Consider the following 20,764-nt stretch of genomic DNA (forward strand, 5'->3'; position numbering starts at 1 on the left):
CATTATGTATCAAAAGGAACAAAAAAAATTCTCATTTCAAAATTCAACAGAACAGTCGTGGATGCTGTTAAAAATGCAAGATGTCCCTTCAGGTGAACCTGCCACAGAATGACAGTACTTCCTGTTTGAGGAAAAGTAGGTCACCCATTCTCAACCTTCTCTCACCCTGTCTCCCTCCTTCCCTGCCTCCCACCCCAAATAAAGACAAGAGACACTAGAATTTATTTATATGTATTGATGTTGTAGGTCTAGGTGAAAAGAAGTAAAATGTTCCACTGCTCTATTTATATATAATGTCTGAATTATTCTGTGCAGGAAAGGCCAGGAAATTGCATGTGAAGTTTGGTGCGTTTGCCACCTCTGTGACCTCAGCTGTGGGCTCTTCCCCCAAGTGCAGATCTTCAATTTGACTCGGGCAGAGGGCAGGCCTCGGCCTCCCGACCTCCCAGCCCCTCTGTGTTCTGATTAAACGCAGTTTTTAGTGCAGCTTTTTAAGGTGCAATATCTTTCTTCCTTTCACGTGGTTTTAGGGCCAATCTCAAGGTAATAGGACTTGGCGTCTTATTTTGGTTTCAAACCCCCATTCTCAGATCACAGATACATACAGAAGTTTCTGCCAGGGCGTCCTGGCCTTCAGTGGGAACAGGAGAAGGCCAGCACTCCTTTGCTACTGTTGAAGTGGCCAAGGGGCAGTGTAAGATCCTCTCACCGGTCAACTCCTGATGCTGGCAGTTTTGGCCAGAATATTGATGGTACAGCCTGTTGCTTGACCTCCAGGGACTTTGTAGTGTTGGTCCTTTGCTGACCACTCTGTGAAGTGAAATTCAAGGGTAGGGTGTCTGAAATGCAGTGTCCACCCACTGAGCGCTGGTTTCTTAACTGTTAGCTTCCCGTACATCGTTCACATTGTTTTCAAACTTGGAGTTCACAGAACACTCTGGCTCTAGTTTTCTTAAGGGAGAATAAAGGAAGACTTTATTACACATTCAGAAAATGTGGAGTCCAGAGCTCTGGTCATTCCAGCTGCTTCTAAGTGATATCAGGGTGACATGTTAAATACTGACATTCCCTCCTGTCTTCTGGATCTGCCTTCCACAGTCAGGGAGGAAGTCTGACACACTCATTGACCAGGAGGCAGGCATCTCTCTGGTGCAGTGTCAGCAGCTCTGACAAAGGCCCTCCCCCAAGGACCGCTGGGCCGCCCTCTGCCAAGTGGCTGCCTTTGCCTCAAATCTTTTTTGTCCCTTCTCACTTCCTTCAGGGCAAACCTGGGTTACAGGGTCTGTTGGAAACGACCTTGCTGTGTTCTGTGATGAATGGGAAATGCAGACTTCCAAAAAAAAACCCAGCCCTCTGAATGTGAGCTGGGGCCTGAACAAGAAGGCCATCTGGGCAGGAGTGGCTAGGTGTTGGAGACAGACGCTGTTACACAGCCATGCTCCTCACCCAGCCACCGGCACAGCTGGCTAGTGACTTAGGGCCTGAGACCTGCCTTTCACCCTTTCTCCACCCATTTGGTAGCCTCCAAGATGGCAGCAGCATTCTTAGGACCCTGTGAAAAAGCTCTGTGCAGGCGGCCTTCTTCCACTGTTTAAAGGGGATCCTGTACTTTGGACCTCATGCCTTGGGTAGTAAAAAGGATCTGGGGGTTTGCTGCTTTGCTTTTGAGAGGGTTATGTTTTGGTTTTGTTTCCTTTTGCTTTATTTTGGCCTTCCTCTCTCGTCTTTTCGTGTAGACCAGATATTTGAAAGGGCAGACGATGGCTCACGGGTCTGTGCAGCTTGTTTATACGTGATGTGGGGAAACCGTTACTAGGATGGGAAATGGCATCGTGGACTCACCCGGCCGTGCTGGACGCTCACCCTCCCTCCCCTCCAGTTCAGTACCTGTTGTTTCTCCTTTCAAATATGTGATTGTACTAGCTCTTTCCGTATGAAAGAACTCTCCTTATTTAAATAAAAAAAGGAAAAAAATAAAGCTGGACATGCTTTCTCAGGTTGTGTGTCCCTTGTTTTTCACTCTGACTGGAGGCCTCTGCAGATGGAAGCTGCTTGTTTTACAGCTCACCCCGACACCAGGAGCGCTGAAATGCCTGAGCACCGCCAGCAGAGAGGACCTGGGCAGGACCTGGCCGTCCCCACCACTTCCCAGGAGGGCACCCCCCTGTGCACACCTCCTCTGCCAGCCTCCCCCAACTGATGAGGGGCAAGCATGTGGCTGCCACTCCGCAGACCTTTTGCAGAAAAGTCGTCAAGGACTGGGCTCGTTTGGGGTGGGGAAAAAGCAAGCCTGGTCCAGGGCAATGAAGGGTCAAAAGCAGATTGGGGCTCAGGCAGTGCTGCTCAATTCTGCCATCACCTGTCTGTGTGGCCTTGGGAAAGACACCCAGCGTCACCTTCCTTTCCCTGAAGCGCAGATCCTGCTGGGTGAGGTGGTGGTGCCCACCTGCATTCCCACTGCTCGAGGATCAAAGGCGAACGGCCCAGGGCCAGGGCTGGGCCGTGACTCGGGGTGAGAGCGCCACCCTCATCACCACGGTAAACTCATAAATGAAGGCGTTATGTCCACCTACAACTGAAGACCAAACCAAAGGCCAGTCTGGGCAACCTAGAGCCAGATTGGGGGGCCTGGGGATGTAGTTCAGGGTGCGGAGCCCCGGTCACCCAGTACGAGGAGCACCAGGGCATTTTAAACGGGCTGTAACGTACCTACCTCAGAGGGCAGTGCGGGGCCACTCGGCGGGCCCACGGCCAGGTAAGAGAACGACTGCCCTCCAGCAGCAGGGACCGCTTCCCTCGGGCTCCCCCAAGTCCGCGCGAGGGCCAGGGGCACCGCTGCGGGCCGCCCCCTGCGCACCGATCCCGGGCGGCCGACCTCGGGGGCACTCCAGGGTGACGCGGCCCCCGGAGCCAGGAAGCAGCAGCACCCTGGCGAGCGCGCCGCACGGGGGCTCGGGCGGGTGCAGAGGGCCGCGGAGCCCGGGAGCGCGCAGGCCTGCAGCCGCGGCAGGACGGGTCCGGGGCGGCGCCGCCCGGCTCGCAGCACTGCCCGCGGCAGCCAGCGACCGCCCGCTCCCTTTAAGAAGACCAGGCGCCAGGCAAAGTGGGCCCGCCTGTAACCCCAGCGGCTGGGGAGGCTGAGGCAGGAGGATCTCGAGTTCCAGGCCAGCCTCGGCAGCAGGTTCAACCTCTAGTACCGAAGGAAAAAAAAGACACGTGTGCGCAGACACTCCACAGGGATCCTGGAACGCCCGAGCGGGGAGCAGCCCACCGGGCAGCTCCCAGCGTGCACTCCTGTGGGACCTGGGCCCGCGTCCTCGCCGACTGCGCACGCGCGCCATTGCCCTGCCCAGTGCGCGCACTCTGCGGCTCCACCCCGCAGGCTCGGCGAATCGAGCGCCGAACGGTGGATCGCGCGGGGTCCCCAGAGGCTTGGTCCCCAACGGTCGGCCTCCTAGGAGGTTCCGAGGCGTGACCCGGCGTCGGGAGCGCTCTGCCGGGCTCCGAGAAACCCGAGTACGTTTGGGGACGCGAGCCCAGCCGGAACTCGGAGTCCGTCAGTGCGGGGCACTCCGGGCCGGGGCGTCGGGGTCCTGGCGGCGCAGGGGCCGCGCAGCCTCGCGGGGACAGGAGCGCCGGGCCGCGGAGCTGGGAGGAGGCGGCCTGGGGAGAAAGGGGCTCGCAGGGCAGGGAGGGCAGGCCATCGGGTGCACGCAGCTGGCACCGGAGCTGCCAGTCAGGGGAGGGCCCGAGGGCCACCCCAGGCCACGTCCTTGAAGTGGCCCCGCCCCCAGCAGGTGCCTGTGAAGCGGGTGGTTGAAGTGAAATTCCTGAGCGCCCGCCAGGTGTGCCGCCCTTCTGCATCCCAGCAGGTGCCCCGCGGGCCCCCTGGGCCTCCCTGCTCGACCCCGCCGCTCGCGGTTCCTCCTGGTGCCCCAGGAAGCCAGTCTCCAGCCCTTCGCCCTTCGCCCGGCCTCCCGCTGGTTGATGGCGGCTCGTCCCTTCTTTGCCCAGGTGTCCTCCAAGCCTGCTCTCCTGCACCATGTTGGGAGTTCTGAAGCGCCCTATAGTGGTGACGGCTGACGTCAACCTGAATGTGGTGGCTCTGACTGGAATGGGACTTCTGAGCCGACTGTGGCAGCTCTCCTACCCGCGCGCTGTGGTGTAAGCAGACAACTGCGTGGGAGGGGTGTCCAGGAAGAACTGTCATGTACACATGCTGGGGAAGATCTGCCACTTGGCTACACCCCCAGCCCCCGTTAAATGGTTGCAGTAGAGGGAAATGTGCTACCAGCCATAGATTTTCCGTTTTAAAATCGGAGGGTAGAGGATTGATGGATTTGGAAGTGAGTCTTCCTTGTTTAGGGTTCTCAGAGCCTGGCTGTGATCATAATGGGAAGTGGTTGCTTTTGTTGTTGAAGGGCTGCTTATTAACACACATGTTCTTTTTTAACTTTTTGTTATGGAGAACATCAAATATATACAAAGTAGGAAGAACCGTATAATGGTCTCCACCCATATGTTCATTACCCAGCTTCAGCTGTCATCAGCTCATAGGCAGCCCCCGCTCTGCAGTGGATTAGTTTGAATTGAACCCTAGATGTGTTTCATAAATAATTCAGTATATATCTTTAAAACGTGAAGATTCTGGGCTGGGGTTGTGGCTCAGCAGTAGAGCACTAACCTAGCACGTGTGAGGCCCTGAGTTCAATCCTCAGCACCACATAAAAAAATAAATAAATAAAATAAATGTATTGTGTCCAACTACAACTGAAAAATAAAATATTTTTTTTGAGAGAGAGAGAGAGAGGGAATTTATTTAATTATTTATTTAGTTTTTTCGGCAGACACAACATCTTTGTTTGTATGTGGTGCTGAGGATCGAACCCGGGCCGCACCCATGCCAGGCGAGCTCGCTACCGCTTGAGCCACGTCCCCAGCCCAAAAATAAAATATTTTTAAAAAATAAAAAATGAAGATTCTTTTTGGGGAAGGGATAGAAGATGAAAATTCTTTAAAAGTCATGTAACTATGATCATTATCACACTTAAGAAATTGATAGCATTTCCTTGGTATCATCAGCTTTCCCCCAATTGTATGACAAAATTTTATTGCAGTTGGTTCCCAAATGTCTTCCTTTCACTCTGGCAGCTGTTTTGTTGAGTCATCAGGTCTGATTCCAAGTCACAGTCTTAGCAGGTGCTGGCACCAGGAAGAGCTGGAGTGGGATTCCCCTCAGGCCTATGAGGTCTTTCAGTAGGTTGGCCAGCAGTACGCACCTGTGTCGGAAACAGGAGCTAGGATCTGTCTGAGTGCCATCTTATGTTGGTGAATTTTTCCACCCACTTCCCTGTGGATGGATGATGTTGTATATGGCTTAGTATTTGGGGATGGGGTACAGTTGGAGCAGCAGATCTGACTGACACTGCTGATGACTTACCTAGAGTCATTTGGAAGCACAAAGGCATTCATCCACTCTTTTCTTGGTTACAATTCAGATTTCTAGTTGAATGCAATGTTTTGTTTGTTTTCAGTTTTGATGAAGTGTATTATGGGCAATACATCTCTTTTTACATGAAACGGATCTTCTTTTTGGATGACAGTGGACCACCATTTGGCCACATGCTGCTGGCCTTGGGAGGTAAGATTCATTAGTAGCCATTGCCTTTTGGGCTCTCAGTGAAACTTATCAGTGAAATTTCTTGAGGGCAGAAACTGTCTTTTGTTTATTTATTTTGTTTCCTTATTGCCTGCCACAGTACTCCAGGAAATTAATTTTCTATTTTAGGTTACTTAGGAGGATTTGATGGTAACTTTTTGTGGAACCGAATTGGAGCAGGTAAGAAAAAAAAATAGCTTTGATTTTGCTTCTTAATGTGTGCATAATAGGAAGGGGAAATAATGGTTTTCATAGGAATTAACAATTGCCCTTTATTCATCTGAGTTCAGGGTATGATTTTCATATAGGTGAAAAACTTTTGAAAAGTCTGATAAAAGTTTAGTGTTTTGTTACTGTAATTATTTCATTCCTAGTTTTTGGTACATGTATCCTGTGGCATAATTTTGTAGTTTTGGAACTAGATGGGATACATATAAATGAACATTAACTTCAGAATCTTTAGTCTGCATTCTGTGCTTAGTGAGAACTGCTTCCTAGACTGCATAAAGCTCATTTCAGAGCAATTGGGCCTATTGGTGATATCAGTATACCTAGCTACTTGGGAGGCTGAGGCAGGAGGATGATTGAGGACAAGAAGCCAAGGCCAGCTTAGGTAACATAGCAAAACTCTGTCTCTAAACAACAAAACAAAAATTCAAAGCTAGTTTCAAAGTCTTTACCCATAGTCTGCACACTCAGTTATTAATATCATCCCCATTTTATGAACTTACATCTTAGAATCTAACCTGCAGTAGGTGCAGATGGCATGCCCACAGTTCTCAGCTCCTCTCTGTTGTTCCCTTTGCAGAATACACCAGCAATGTGCCTGTGTGGTCCTTGCGCCTGCTGCCGGCACTTGCTGGGGCACTCTCCATCCCCATGGCCTACCAGATAGTGACTGAGCTCCACTTTTCTCACTCTGCTGCCATGGGAGCTGCCCTGTTGATGCTTATGGGTAAGCCCCGGACCCTGCCTGCTCCTGGTGCCACGAAGGGAAGAACGGTGCTGGCTATGCTGACGTTTCAGCAGGCGGTGAGGGGAGCTCACGTGCTTCCTGGCATCCCACACTAAGAAGCACATCCAGCTCATGAGTTTTGATTTTAACACCCGACCCCAGGCTGTCCCTTGGCTGTGGGAGTGCTGGACTGTGTGATTGATCCTTGTCAGTAGTGGAGGTGTGGCTGTATGAAGAGAGGCCTGCCAGACACTGCTCCAAGGCACCTGTGTCTTCACTTGGTTGTTACTGATAATCCTCCTCTACCCGCTCCCAGGCTTTGGCCAGTTAAGATGGACTCATGAGCTAGTTTATCCTCTTTCAGCTTTGTTTATGAACAGATGGAATTAAATCAGCTAGACTGGTTCAGTTAGAAAAGTTAAACTACAGAATAAAAGAGATACCAGTATGGGTGATGACTCTCTCTGAGGTCCTGTGCCTATATAATGTTTTTATGTTCACAGCGCTCTGCAAAGCTGGTATTCTGCAAATAAGAAAAAGGCTCAGAGAAGTTAAGTGACTTGTCTACTCACAAGTTATCGGTAGATGTGATTCAGACTCTTATTCTTACCTGCCTCCATGGCTCTGGGGCATGTCCTCTGCTAGCCACCCCACTTCTGAACTTTCCACCTTCAGATTTTGTGGCACTGTGGCAGGTTGTCTTTGTGTTAGTGAAGTACAGCCAGCATCTGTATCTTAGTGTTCTGCATCTGCAGACTCAACCAACTACGGATCAGAAATTAATAAAAAAAAAAAATTACACCTGTACCAAACATGTGTATTTATTTTTTCTAAACAAGACAGTAGAATGACTATTTCCATATTATTTACATTGTGCCAAGTGTCTTAAGTAATCTACAGATGATTTCCAGGGAGGATGTGTAGGTGTATGCAAGTACTCTGCCTTTCTTGTAAAGGACATGAGCATCTGTACCCAAGGATTCCTTGGGGGCCGTCCTGGAGCCAGTTCCCCTAGGGGGACAGAGTGCGTCCTCTGTCTCCAGTGTGAATGTGCTTGTCTCCGCATTTGCACGTGCCACCTTAATACTCACATAATTTCCTTTCTGTAACAGAGAACGCCCTGATCACTCAGTCCAGGCTTATGCTTTTGGAGTCGTTGTTAATATTTTTTAATCTATTGGCTGTGTTATCCTACTTGAAGTTCTTCAACTCCCAAAAACACAGGTATGGAAAGTGGGGCTGTCTTTCCTAATTTCTCAGAAAAAAGATTCTAGATGGGCTCTAAGACCTTTTATTTTGAATATTTTTCAATCATCTAATGTTTGGGGGGGTTGGCCATTGGCACATGACTTCATAAATATATCCTCATTTTTCTTTAACTTGCTGGAAATTTTTCCTTAGGAAAAAAAAAAGCATTCTGTTGGGACTGTAACTCTGGGAGATAGTGTGTGATAGAACCAGCCAACCCAGAGACTTCTCAGGGAAGTGTGTGCCTTCTCTGGCCTCTGTTCTGTAGTGTGTGACCTGTCCCTGACCTTCTGTTTTTTTATCAGCCCTTTCTCTCTGCAATGGTGGTTCTGGCTGGTGCTAACTGGGGTCGCTTGTGCCTGCGCCATTGGGTGAGTGAGCGCCCCCTGTCTTGGGCAGGGCTCTCCCCTCCTGTGTGGCCACGTCCCATCGTGGCCTTATTCAGTTCTGTCTTTGCAGCATCAAATACATGGGTGTTTTCACCTACTTTCTTGTGCTTGGTGTCGCTGCCGTCCATGCCTGGCACCTGATTGGAGACCAGACCTTGTCAAATGTAAGTATTGACGTCAGTGCTGCATTAGGCCGGCCTGTGGGAATGACAGGTCCCAGGGAGTGTTGGGTGCAAAGACCTCAGTGCTCAAAGCTTCATGTGCAGACAAGCCAGGCAGCCTGGCCTTTTAGCTGTGAGGGCACCTGTGTGTGGGAGGGCGAGTTTCTCCTGCTGACTTTTTCTAAGCCTAGCATCTGGACGTGGACATATCTTGCCGTGGAGTAGGAACTGACTTTTTCTTGCATCTTCTGGCAGGTCTGTGTGTTTTTTCACTTGCTTGCCAGAGTGGTGGCCTTATTGGGCATCCCGGTCATCCTGTACTTACTCTTCTTCTATGTCCACTTGATGCTGGTCTACCGCTCTGGGCCCCATGACCAGATCATGTCTAGTGCCTTCCAAGCCAGCTTGGAGGTAAGGAAGATGTATTAATATTGTCAAGTGAGCATTATAGGAATTCAGTCAAGAATGTATCAGCCACATCAGTAAAGGAATCCTGAATACAGTAATGCTATGGAATAAATGAAGAGGCTGACTCGCTTTAATTCTCTGAATGACTCTGGGCATTTTGAAATGCCTTACAGGATAGACTCGGGTCTGGTGTTCATTTATATTAACTGCAAATACAGTATAAGATGAGTGTCCCTATCCTAAAAATCTTGAAATCCAAAATGCTCCAAAATCCCTAACTTTCCAAGTGCCAGCGTGAATGCTTAACAATTTCAGATTTTAGAACATTTCTGATTCAGATTTTCAGATTAGGGATGATCACCTGTTAAGGTCTGTTCAGATATTCCAAAATGCAAAAAAAATCCAAAGTCTGAAACACTGTTGCTCCAAGCATTTTGCATAAGAGATGCTCAGCCTGTAGGATGGACCAAGTGACATGGGTAGGAGTCAGTCTCTGAGCCCATTGGGCCGTCTCTGAGCCCCACTCTGAGTTTTCTCATCTCTCTCTCTCTGGTGTTACTGAGGAATGAAGGCAGGACCTCGTGCTGCTGGGCAAGTACTGTCACCCTGAGGCCCACTGCAGCCCAAGACATCCCATAAGCTGTGTCTCACAGGAATTTTATGGGAACTAAATGCGGGTACAAGCGGAAAACTTAGCCGAGTGCCTGATCCAGGGGCAGCACTCTCTCCAGGAGCTCTAATTGTAATTCTTAGTGAATAGGACACAACTGCACGAGTTAATTATAACCAACTAGATAACAGCAGTTCCCACTACCCCCGCCAGGGAGGCTGTTTTAGGATCTCGCTCCCACACTCACCTTCCTCCGTTTCCATTTGTCTAGGGAGGGCTGGCCCGCATTACCCAAGGCCAGCCACTGGAGGTGGCCTTCGGTTCCCAGGTCACCCTGAGGAGCGTCTTTGGCAAACCCCTGCCCTGCTGGCTCCACTCTCACCAAAGCACCTACCCCATGATGTAAGGAAAGTGAAGATCATGGACTGTTCTGTCTTCTCACAGCTCTGCCGACGTGGGCGGCTCTCACTCTCCAAGAGCAGAGGCGCTGTGCTCTGGAGCCACCCACAAGTGCTGTGGCATATGTGAAAGCCTAGAGCTGGGGGCATGGTACAGCACACTGGCTCCTCCTGTGTCCTCCAAGGATCTGTCTGACACTAGTGCTGCTCTCTCCGTATCCTCAGCCTCATTTTCCCCCACACCTCACTAGGTGGTATTTGCTGAAGTCTGTTTCCCTCTGTGGAACCTGTGGGAGAACAGCCATGGGTCCTTGGCTGACCACTCTGTTGACTTTCTCACGCAGATATGAGAATGGCCGGGGCAGCTCCCACCAGCAGCAGGTGACCTGTTACCCCTTCAAGGATGTCAACAACTGGTGGATCGTGAAGGATCCTGGGAGGTGAGTACAGGCCCAGCACTCCACAGCAGAACTTAGCAGGCCTGGCTGGACCAGGTCTTTGGGCTCTAACTGGGTCCCCCCACCCAGCACCCTTCATTGAGCCTGGGAGGCTGGAATGCCCATGCAGGGCCTCCTCTTAGAAGTGTCACAGGCATGATCCAAACTCCCCTCTTCCAGTGCCCTTCACCACCACTACCACTCCTCTCAGAAAAATAGAATCTTGCTGGGCATGGCTTCACATGCTATAATCAATCCCAGGACCAGGAGGCGAGGCGGGAGGATTGTAAGTTAAAGGCAGCCTCAGCAACTTAGTGAGGCCCCAAGCCACTTAGCGAGACTCTGTCTCAAAAAAAATGGCTAGAGATGTAGCTCGGTGGTTAAATGCCACTGGGTTCAATCCTCAGTGCCAAAAAAAAAAAAGAAAGATGAAAGCAGCATCACCTTCCTCAGGCCTCTGCTCACTCCCCATGCCTAGGCTCTGGCCTCTGCCTGCAAATTAGATCTCAAACCTTCCAGGTCCTGTTTCCACCACCTGCCTGTCTCCACTGCCTGCCCTGTCTGCTGGTGGCCAGATTCCTATTCCTATGTACCCCAGTGTTTCAGTCAGCTTTCTCCCTGCTGTGACTAAAAGACCAACCACAATAATCATAGAAGAGGAAAAGTTTATTTAGGAGCTCATTGTGTTCATAGATAGCAGGCTCCATTCCTCGGGACTCGAGGTGAGGCAGGACATCATGGTGGGAGAGTGTGGCAGAGGGAAGCAGCTCACATGATGATCAAGGAGCAGAGAGAGACTCCACTTGCCAGATTCAAATATATACCCGGCACCACGCCCCCAGTGCCCACCCCCTCCAGCCACAGCCCACCTGCTTTCAGTCACCACTCAGTTAATCCTGTCAGGTGATTATTTCACTGATTGGGTAAAGGCTCTCATAACCCAGTGTGAGGGAACACCTCACATCCAACCATAACACCCACTCCAGCATCAGCTGCCATGGAGGGGTCCTCATTACCAGGCACTCTTCTGCTCAAAACTCCCCTGAGCTTCTGATGCCCTTAGAATTCATCCCCTGCATGAGGTGCTCTTGTCCCAGCCTCTGGTCTCCAGCCTTGCCTACATGCTCAGCTCTCAGGCACCTCTGTGTCCAGAGCAGGGCACAGAGGTGGCTGAGAGCCCACCTGGCTGGACCTTCTTATTAGGAATGTGAAGGCCGGGTCCTTGGGAGGCTTCCTGGTTACCCTGTACAGCCTCCGCACCCCCCTGCTATCACCATCACCCCTGCCTTCTGTGTCCACTGCATGCAGCTGCTGATGTGATCTGCATGTTCATTTGCTCCTTATCAGTTTTGCTCACTGCAGTGATGTGAGGGCAGCTGGCCACCACCTGGCTTGTCCAGCCACTTGTCAGCATGTGGCCCAGTGTCTGGCATTTAACTGGTTCTTACTTTGGTGGTTATGAACAGAAGATCCTCGCTTTAAAAGGGAGTGTTGGCAGACGTTCAGCATTTGTCACTGTAGCATTTGCAGACAAGCATGACAGTGGCAGACAATCCCACATGGCCATTTGGAAAGTGACCTTAAGCTTTAGAAAGCGGTTAAGTGAAACCATGCCATGGTTCCACACAGCATTGCCTCTGAGGTGTGGGTGGGTGGGCAGCTGCGGACCCCACGGTCTCTGCTGGCAGTCTGGAGCCCTGGCACCTCCTGGAGAGCTGTTGGTTTCGGGGTACCCAACCCAACAGCACCACATCTTCCCCAGGCATCAGCTGGTGGTGAACAGCCCTCTGCGGCCTGTGCGGCACGGGGACGTGGTGCAGCTGGTGCACGGCATGACCACCCGCCTCCTCAACACGTGAGTACCTGCCCCCTCACCATGGCGCACTTGTTGCTTTTGGATGTCCTCTGCTGCCACTGTCCAGCAGGACACAACTGCTGCCCGGCACTTGTATGTGCCTTAGGGGTCAGCAGGGGACCCGGGGACACAGCTGACGAAAGGGCTTTAAAGGAAACACCTGGTGCAGGTAAGGTGGCAGGCCCGGTGCGTACCAGAGTGTGAGGCGCAGTCAGAGCCATACCACAGAGGGTGCTCCGGTGCTTTCCACATAGACGGAGTTCGGGTGCTCCTCTGTAAAGCAGCACACGTTTAAAATGAATTTCAGACAGACCTCCCCATGTCGCCAACCCAGTCAGGACTGAGTCCTCTTGCTGACTTGCCTTCTCTACAGTGGCCACTGCTTCTCCTGCTTGGGAGCCACTCTCCAGCTTCTCCCTCCCACCTCCTCTGGGTCATGCTGCCAGCCGGCTGGTCCTCACCCTCGTGCCCTGTGCACCTTCACGTGCCAGGACCCCACTTCATAGGTTGTCTCACCTTGTCCGGCGTAACTGACCCCCGGTCCGTGCCCTACCTCCAGCCTCCCCAGGAACGCCCACATCCCGCTTGGCTGCACAGGGGGCTCGTGGTACCCGGCTCTGGCTTAGCTGCTCCTACAGAGCCCGGATCCTGTCAGGCGTCACCTTGACTCTTCTCTGTCCACTCCTACTCACCCTACAGAGGGTTGTTTGCTTCTCCCCTGAACCCCGCATCCAAGTCCAGACCTCCTGACTCCCCTGGCCCCCGCCACGCTCAGGCCCAGGCCACACCTTGAGAAGGTGTAGTGCGCTGGCATTGCTCCTCTGTCCACAGCCCTCTGGCGACTTCCCATCACCCTCATTCTGTCCCGGTTGAGGCCCTTCGTGTCCTAACATGCATCACCCCATCGCCTGACCTCCCTCCTAGTCCCAAGTGGCCGAGCATCGCACTTGGGGCTTTTACCGCACCCCCTCTCTGCATTGTGCTTGGACTCAGTCCCCAGGTCCCACCCAGGCTGTTCACCACCAGGTCACCTCATGGGAAGGCGTTTCTGGGAGCGGCCCGGTCTGGTTCCCTCAGGGCAGATCTGGTCCAGCTGGGCCACCTGCACTCCCTGTCCACAGTGTGGGGAGCTATCTTTTAGAGGCCACAGAGGTTCCTGCTGCCCCTGTGTCTGCAGCACCTAGCAGGGCTGGCGCAGGGGTGATGGGTCACAGGTGAGTCAGGAGGACCTGGTGCTCCTGGCCAGTGCAGCTGGTCTCATGGCAGGCTGCCCCCCACCACTGCCCTGCTTGGCCCTGGTCAGCTGGGGGCTGGCCAACAGCTCTGCTGCCAAGCTCTGCATGGCAGTGCTGGGGGCTCTGGCTCTCAGACACGGAACCCCCAGGCCCGTGATGGCCTTGCCTTTCTCTGATTCACGGTTCCCTGGTCCAAAAAGCGGGGTGGAGACACCACCCAGTTATGTCACAGCTACCCTGGGAAGACCATCTGTGTGCTCCCTGAGAAGGGGCAGCCGTGGGGGTCCTATTCAGCATCTCACTGCCAGCTCCAGGGGGCGTGTCCTCAGGCAGTGACCACTAGCAGGGACCCAGGTTGTCCTTTAAGCCAGCTGCCTCTTTCCCTTAAAGAAGAGTAGCTTGTAGGCAGTTTCTGCAGCTGCTCCATCTGCTTGGCTTCCAGGCATGATGTCGCGGCCCCACTGAGCCCCCACGCCCAGGAGGTCTCCTGCTACATCGACTACAACATCTCCATGCCCGCCCAGAATCTCTGGAGGGTGGTGAGTCCACGCAGAGTGCCGTGTGGGGCACTAGACCATCAGGAGCCAGGGTGAACAGGGCGCACTTTCCAGTTCGGAATGCCCCGCTATGATTTCAGGTCATTCTGATGCAACTGCAAAGTGGGGTCTTTGGTTTTATTCACAAAGAAGGTCATGAAGTTTTCGCTGGGAGTAGATTCCTGCTCCTCTGTGGAGAGCCTTCGAGCTCCTGGACCTGGCTGGATGTTTTGGGTCTGTTCCAGGCAGGGCTGCCTGCTCGTACGTCTCCCCAACCTGCCACTGTTCACCCGCACAACCTGGTCCTCACTTGGGACCTGAGCTCCGGCCACCCTGTGACCCAGGGGAAGTGCCTCTCAGCCTGACAGGTCCTGCTTCTCATGCTCCCATAGAACAGCAGCCTGCAGCTGTCTTTCCCCCAGCCACCACTCGGCTCCCCCAGGAAAGGCAGCGTGCAGGAGGAGTGCAGTTGCTGGGCCTCTTGCCCCTGAGTGCAGGGACCCGGATGCTCAGCACAGCGAAGTCCGGTCATCCACCACGAGAGTCAAGCTTGCTCTTCAGCTACCACTGGTGCCCACGGCCTCCTTTGGATCTCAATAGGGTGACCACACACCAGCCTTGGCGCCGCCCCTGGTGGCTCCCTCCATAACGCCAGTGGTCTGCGGAGGCTGGCTGTGTACTTAGCCTGCTTCTGCCCTTCTGCCTTCTCTACTGCGCACACTTGTACCCTGCTACCCCACCTCCTCTGAGTGGGCCTTTGTGATGGGAGGTCTCCCAGCGGAAGTCCCACTCAGGGTTACCTGTTCCTGAGTGCTGTACCTCCCTCTCGGCCATCTTTTTGCCAGAGGCTCCATTGCTGGTCCTGCTCCTCCACCTCCCTTCTGGTGGCACCACATGCCCACATGTCAGCTGGAGTTGACAGGATGAGGAAGGAGGGTGTGCCCCAGGAGCAGCTGCCTGGCCCCAGAGTGACCAGCTGGATGTCTGGGCATTTGCTCCTGTTCAGCCTCGTGGGTTCCCTGGTTCTTGTCAATAAAATGGGGTTCTCATGAGGCCCCACTGCATCAGGCTGTGTCAGGACAAAGTACTCTTCATGTCCCAGAATGAGGAATCCCTCCCTGGGGACCATCTAAGCTTCATATGAACCAACTTCATAGTCACCAGACAGGGACTAAGGAGTGCCTGCCTCTGGCCACCACGCTCTACCCCCAGGTGACCATGCAGGGTAGAGAGGATAGAAAATCTTCAGTCTTTTCAGTCTCTGAGGGATCCTGTCTTGTGTGGCCTTTGGCAGGGACGGTGTGCCTTCCCATGGGCTGGACCAGAGTTGTGTCCGGGGCACTATCCAGGATAAGCCCCTCGCAGCCCCCTTGCTTATGAGCTTCCCCCCTTTGTTCAGAGCCATGTTAATGTCATTGCTTGGTGCATTTAAGGAAATTTGAAAAAGAATGGAACAATTGTCAAGATCCATTTTTGGTGCTGGGTTTGCTTTTTTTTAAAAAAATTTCTTTTTGTAGATGGACATAATACCTTTATTTTCTCTATTTTTATGTGGGGCTGAGGATCGAACCCCGTGTTTCACATGTGCTAGGCAAGCACTGTACCGCTGAGCCATAACCCCAGTCCTGGTGTTGGGTTTTTTGCAGTGCTAGGGATCAAACCCAGACCCTTGTGTACACGCAACAGTACTCTACCTCTGAGCCATGCACCCAGCCTGACAGAGTCTGCTTTTGCAGGACATTGTGAACAGAGAGTCAGATAGAGAAGTCTGGAAGACCATCTTGTCAGAGGTGCGCTTTGTGCACGTGAACACGTCCGCCATATTGAAGGTAGGAAGTGCCACTGGCTGGCTTGGTTATGGAAGCCTTGACTCTCATAGTCTGTTCCCTGAACTCCAGGCCAGAGCCTTCTACAGGAGGAGTACTAAAGTCACTGCCCTGTGTATTTATTGTACATCGAGGAAGGGAGTTTTTATAACTGCTCAGGGCAGAACCCTAGGGGGACGTCCACAGTGGAGCCATCAGGTGGGCGGCCCGGACTGCCTTCAGGCACGCCCTTTATCTTATTTGGTTTTGCCAGCTGAGCGGGGCACACCTCCCCGACTGGGGGTTCCAGCAGCTGGAGGTCGTAGGGGAGAAGCTGTCACGGGGTCACCATGGGAGCATGATGTGGAACGTGGAGGAGCACCGGTATGGCAAAAGTGAGTCCTCCTGCTGTCCCCTATGACTCCCACCATCTCCAACACTCAGCACCTGAGAAGACACTGACAGATGTGGGTTTGGCAGGAGCTGAGCACTCCCCACCTCAGTGGCCATCCCAGCCCTTTGTCCCGCCATGAGGACAACATAGGGCTTTTCCCAAGGGCCACAGGGAGAAGCTAGCGCACCCCCTGCAGGCAGAGAATTCTGAGTGGAGGAAGGCCCTTGTGAATGGGGGTGTGGGGGGTGGGCAAACTCGGGATGGTGCAGCACGATGAGGCGTCAGGTGGGCTGTTGGCAATGCAGGGAGGTGAGTTTTTTGCCAAGCTGGTGGCTTCCGTGTCAGCTCCCTGGCTTTACTCTGCTCCTATCTTTGGTGTCCTATTGTGTTCTGTCAGGCCAGGAGCAAAGGGAGAGGGAGCTGGAACTGCACTCCCCTACTGAGGTCGACATCAGCAGGAACCTCAGCTTTATGGCCAAATTCTCGGAACTGCAGGTGACAGGTGGCGGGAGGGAGCTGGCTTCAGCTGTGTGGGCTGAGCTCTGCAGTTCCCAGCGTTCATCTTGGACCTGGGACCTCAGACTCAGAAGGCGTGTCTCCCCTCCAGTCTGAGTGATGTGCGGAACGCTGGGGCCCTGGGCCCTGGGCCCTTGCAGTCAGGAACAAGGAGGTCCAGACCAAGTGTGAAATTACAGCCTTGCTACAGCATCCTAAGGTCACCCAACAAGTCCAAAGGGGCCACTGTCAACTAGCAGAGGCCTAGAGGAGTAAGTCAGGAACTCAGAGGGCCTGGACCTGAACATGAGCCCAGTGGGCACTGAGTCCAGGCCCCCAGTCACAGAGGATGTGCTGGGTTAGAGTTCAAGGCCCCTGACCAGAAGCACTCATTCTGCCTGCCCTGCTGCTTCTGTTGCACAATCCAAATGAACTTGAGGTTGGATAGTTCACAGGCAAGGGGCACAGTTGACAAACACCTTTGACAAAACCTGTGTGACCTGGAGCACCTGTCATCCTAACAGCTGAGGCCCATGCTTTGTTGCAGTGGAGGATGCTGACGCTGCGCAGCGAGGACTCTGAGCACAGGTACAGCTCCACGCCGCTGCAGTGGGTCGCCCTGGACACCAGCATCGCCTACTGGCTGCACCCCACAACCAGTGTAAGAAGCGCTTGTGACAGCTGGCCGGGGCTTTGTCCCGTCCTTGGGAATTCCCTCTGGCATTAAGAGCAGCCAGCATGTCCTGGGTTTCTGCCAAGCCTGTTCTAGCAGCAGACCAGGACTTGGTTTTCTCGGGACGCTGGGTAGCGTGGGCCAATACTCTATCAGATGCTGAGAGTAAGCCTCACGCTTGCCTGTCTAAGAAAGCCTCAGCTTTGTTGCTGTTGTGGGAGAGTGCTGTCGCCCTTTTCCTGACGGAAGTGGTTTGTAAGATGTCGTCCGCATAGCGCCTGGTAGGCAAGCTCACCAGGGCTCTGTTTATGTGCGTCTTGTCTTCACACCGCAGAGTGGAGGCAGCGTCGGCTGCAGTGGGTGCTCGGAATACTCCCTGAAAGGGCAGGTGGTAAAACACTCCCTTCTCACTCAGTTGGAGGAGAGCAGCCCTTGTGAAAAGAAAGTACCAGGAGCAGGTCCCAGGGCTTACCCAGCATATGTGCAGAAGCGGGGACTACCTACCATTCCATGAACAGCTTTCTCGTTAAAAAATGAATCTTGCCGGGCACCACGGCACACACCTGTAATCCCAGTGATTTGGGGGTCTGAGGCAGCAGAGTCACTAGATTGTGGCCAGTCTCAACAGCTTACTGATATCTTGTCTCAAAAAGAGAAAGAAAATCTTAGGAATGAGGGTAAATCTAGTGTCATGTCATACACAGGCTCTGGGTTCACCCCCCCAGTGTGTCCCCTGCCCAAAAATAGAAAAAAAAAAAAAAACTCATTTACTCCTAGTTTTCAGTTTTAGTTTACAAAATCAAGAACCCTAGCATTTTCCTAGAAGGATTCTCCTTGAGAACAGGTCTCTCCAGGTTAGGGTGAGACTGGAGGATACCAGAATGAACCTGTGTGGTTTTTGTTTGGCTTTTGATACTATGGGTTGAACCCAGGGCCTCAAACATGTTAGGCAAACATTCTACCACCAAGTCACATCCCGCCCTTTATTTTATTTTGAGATGGGGTGGGGGGGTGGTCTCCAGAACATGCTACACTGGCCTTGAACTTGCAACCTTCCGACTTCAGCCTCCCGATTAGCCAGGATTCTAGGTGTATGCCCTGCACTTGGCTGCCTCTGCTTTTTCGCCCTTCACTGTAGTAGAGTAGGCGTGTGGTTTTCTTTAACCCGGCAGTTTCCCTCTGCACAGAGGGCAGGTGCCTGAGAGTGACTCCCATATGCTTTCAGGCTCAGATCCACCTGCTTGGAAACATTGTGATCTGGGCCTCTGCCAGCCTCGCCACAGCGGCCTACACCGTGCTCTTCTTCTGGTACCTGCTCAGACGGCGAAGGAGTATCTGTGACCTCCCTGAGGGTTGGTGCAGCTCCCCAGCTCCTTTTACTGCCTCTCCTTTTCACTGTGATGAGATTTCTCTCGCTTAAGTGACAGCCCAACTGTACTGGGAACCTACGCCCTAAAGCGTAGGTAGGCAAATTTCCCTCAGATAGGGAAATACTTTATTTTCGACTCCCTAGCTGGTGGCAGTTAGGTTTCCTGGTGTTGTTTCTGGCTTCTCCAGCAGGAAGGGTCATGGCCAGTAGTGCTCTCTGGCCTTCGCTTAAGTTGGCTGCATGTACTATGCTGGGAAAAGAGCAGCCGACAGGCGCACCTAGGGCTGATGATTGTCTGCAGCTAACAGAAATGCACTTGAGACCATCTTGAAACAGAGAAGCGAAAACTACCAGTGTGGGGTGGGTGTCTCCAGGGCCTGGCCCAGGTCCAAAAACTACTGGAGCTGCATAGCACCTTTGCCCCACTCTATCTCTGCTCATCTTTCAGTGCGTGACCCTTCTCTCTGTTGACTTTCCATGTAACTCTGGGCTGGTGGACAAGTGCAGCCCCACCTCCATAAATCCCAGAAGAAATGCCCAGATGAGAGCAGGTGGCCCAGCTGGACCACATCTGCCCTGTGCGGCCAGCCCAGGCTTCAGGGGCCCAGTGATTAACACACAGCAAGGCCTGCCCTCCCACGGGGCTGGGCCATCACAAGACAGTGGTGGTTATGTCCAGGCAGGAGGCTACAAATTCTCATGACTCTCCTGTCCACTCTTCCTCCTGAGAGTGGGAAGGTTGGGAGCGAGAGGTCAGGCACCAAGGTTGTAAGCCTGGGATTTAAGGGTGAGCCCAGGGACACGACCCCTGTGGCAGTGCTGCTCTGACATGTGCCCTCCTGCAGATGCCTGGCGGCAGTGGGCTTTAACCGGGGCCCTGTGTGTTGGCGGCTGGGCACTGAACTACCTGCCCTTCTTCCTGATGGAGAAGACACTCTTCCTCTACCACTACCTGCCTGCACTCACCTTCCAGATCCTTCTGCTCCCAGTTGTCCTGCAGCACGTCAGTGATCACCTGTGCAGGTTGGCAGCAGGGCTGAGGGTCATGCAGGCTGCTTTCGGTGCAACGTGGGCTGGGAGAGGCACAGCCAGCCAGGTGCAGTGGCCACGTCTGTAGTTATAGCTACTGAGGAGGGGGAGGCAGGAGGATGGCAAGTCCCAGGCCCTCTCTCAAAAAGTAAAATGGTTGGATGTAGCTCAGTGGTAGAGTACCAAGGATCAGGGGGAAAAAAGTCCACAGGCCTTGGCAGGTGACCATGTAGACTATGGATTCCAAGAGAATGGCTAAGCAGGGTCACTGTGGAGCAACAATCAGGCGTCCTCACAGTGCTTTGCACTGCTGCCCACAGGTCCCAGGTGCAGAGAAGCCTTTTCAGTGCCCTGGTCATAGCCTGGTATTCCACTGCATGCCACGTGTCAAACATGCTGCGCCCACTGACCTACGGGGACAGGTCACTCTCACCCAGTGAACTCCAGGCCCTTCGCTGGAAAGATAGCTGGGACATCCTGATCCGAAAACACTAGCAGAACAAGCACAGCAAGAATCGTCTGGGCTGGGGTAGGACAGGGTCTCTTCTAACCATTTTTATCTTTGACAAGCAGAGGGCTGTCAGCCTGCAGCCTGGTGGGCTCACAAAGTCGCCCTGGAACTTAATTGCTTAATTGTGGTTTCATTCTTAAAGCAGTCCTCTGAAGAGCACATTATTTGGAGGTTTTATTTTTCTGAATAGTGAAGAACATGCTCCCTCCACGCCCTCCCACCCATGAGGCCCCTTAAGCTCAGACATGTGAGTTTCAGTGGCCAACACAGGAGCGACATGTGAAGGCAGGCCAGTGACCTGCGAGCCAGGACCTGCCCAAGAGGCCCTCACGGTGTGGGCTTGGTGTTTGATTTGATGGACTCACTCAACTGAGCAGGCTGTCCCTGTCCTCAGCAAGGCCCTGCAGGCCACCCTGGACAGCCGTCTGGTGGTGTGGACATCTTTTTGAGGCCTACAGCAAATGCTGTTTAAAGACTGACTCCTCAGGTTGCTTTTTAAAAACCCCTTCTGAGATTTTAGTCGAGGTTGGGCCACCTGTACATTTCTCTGCCCTCCCTTTGCCTTCTTTTCTAGTGGAAATAAAAGAGACGAACTGA

General features: G+C 53.0%; 1 protein-coding gene across 2 annotated transcripts; it reads left to right on the forward strand.

Moving 5' to 3' along the window:
- Positions 1-3,409: 3,409 nt before the first annotated feature.
- On the forward strand, positions 3,410-20,764 carry Pomt1 (protein O-mannosyltransferase 1). 2 transcript variants are annotated; one of them, XM_026386557.2, is made up of 20 exons: positions 3,411-3,516; positions 4,015-4,164; positions 5,535-5,641; positions 5,789-5,839; positions 6,468-6,614; positions 7,727-7,838; positions 8,168-8,233; positions 8,322-8,415; positions 8,668-8,823; positions 9,702-9,832; positions 10,173-10,268; positions 12,028-12,120; positions 13,798-13,894; positions 15,628-15,720; positions 15,971-16,091; positions 16,488-16,585; positions 17,133-17,246; positions 18,484-18,610; positions 19,473-19,650; positions 19,977-20,764. In XM_026386557.2, exons 2-20 carry the CDS (start codon positions 4,043-4,045, stop codon positions 20,149-20,151), a joined length of 2,178 nt encoding a protein of 725 aa, XP_026242342.2. In that variant the 5' UTR covers positions 3,411-3,516; positions 4,015-4,042; the 3' UTR covers positions 20,152-20,764. The 2 variants fall into 2 exon arrangements, with proteins under 2 accessions (XP_026242343.2, XP_026242342.2); XM_026386558.2 differs by lacking the exon at positions 16,488-16,585 and having other exon boundaries at positions 3,410-3,516; positions 17,110-17,246.

This window comes from Urocitellus parryii, chromosome 4 (assembly GCF_045843805.1).
Source record: "Urocitellus parryii isolate mUroPar1 chromosome 4, mUroPar1.hap1, whole genome shotgun sequence".
Taxonomy (NCBI): domain Eukaryota; kingdom Metazoa; phylum Chordata; class Mammalia; order Rodentia; family Sciuridae; genus Urocitellus; species Urocitellus parryii.

Excerpts from the sequence above, each read along its gene's own strand:
- Pomt1 (XM_026386557.2), top strand. The coding sequence starts at position 4,043 with ATGTTGGGAGTTCTGAAGCGCCCTATAGTGGTGACGGCTGACGTCAAC. Across the intron at positions 5,840-6,467 it reads GTGGAACCGAATTGGAGCAG|AATACACCAGCAATGTGCCT; the intron begins GTAAGAAAAAAA and ends TTCCCTTTGCAG. Across the intron at positions 16,586-17,132 it reads CCAAATTCTCGGAACTGCAG|TGGAGGATGCTGACGCTGCG; the intron begins GTGACAGGTGGC and ends GCTTTGTTGCAG.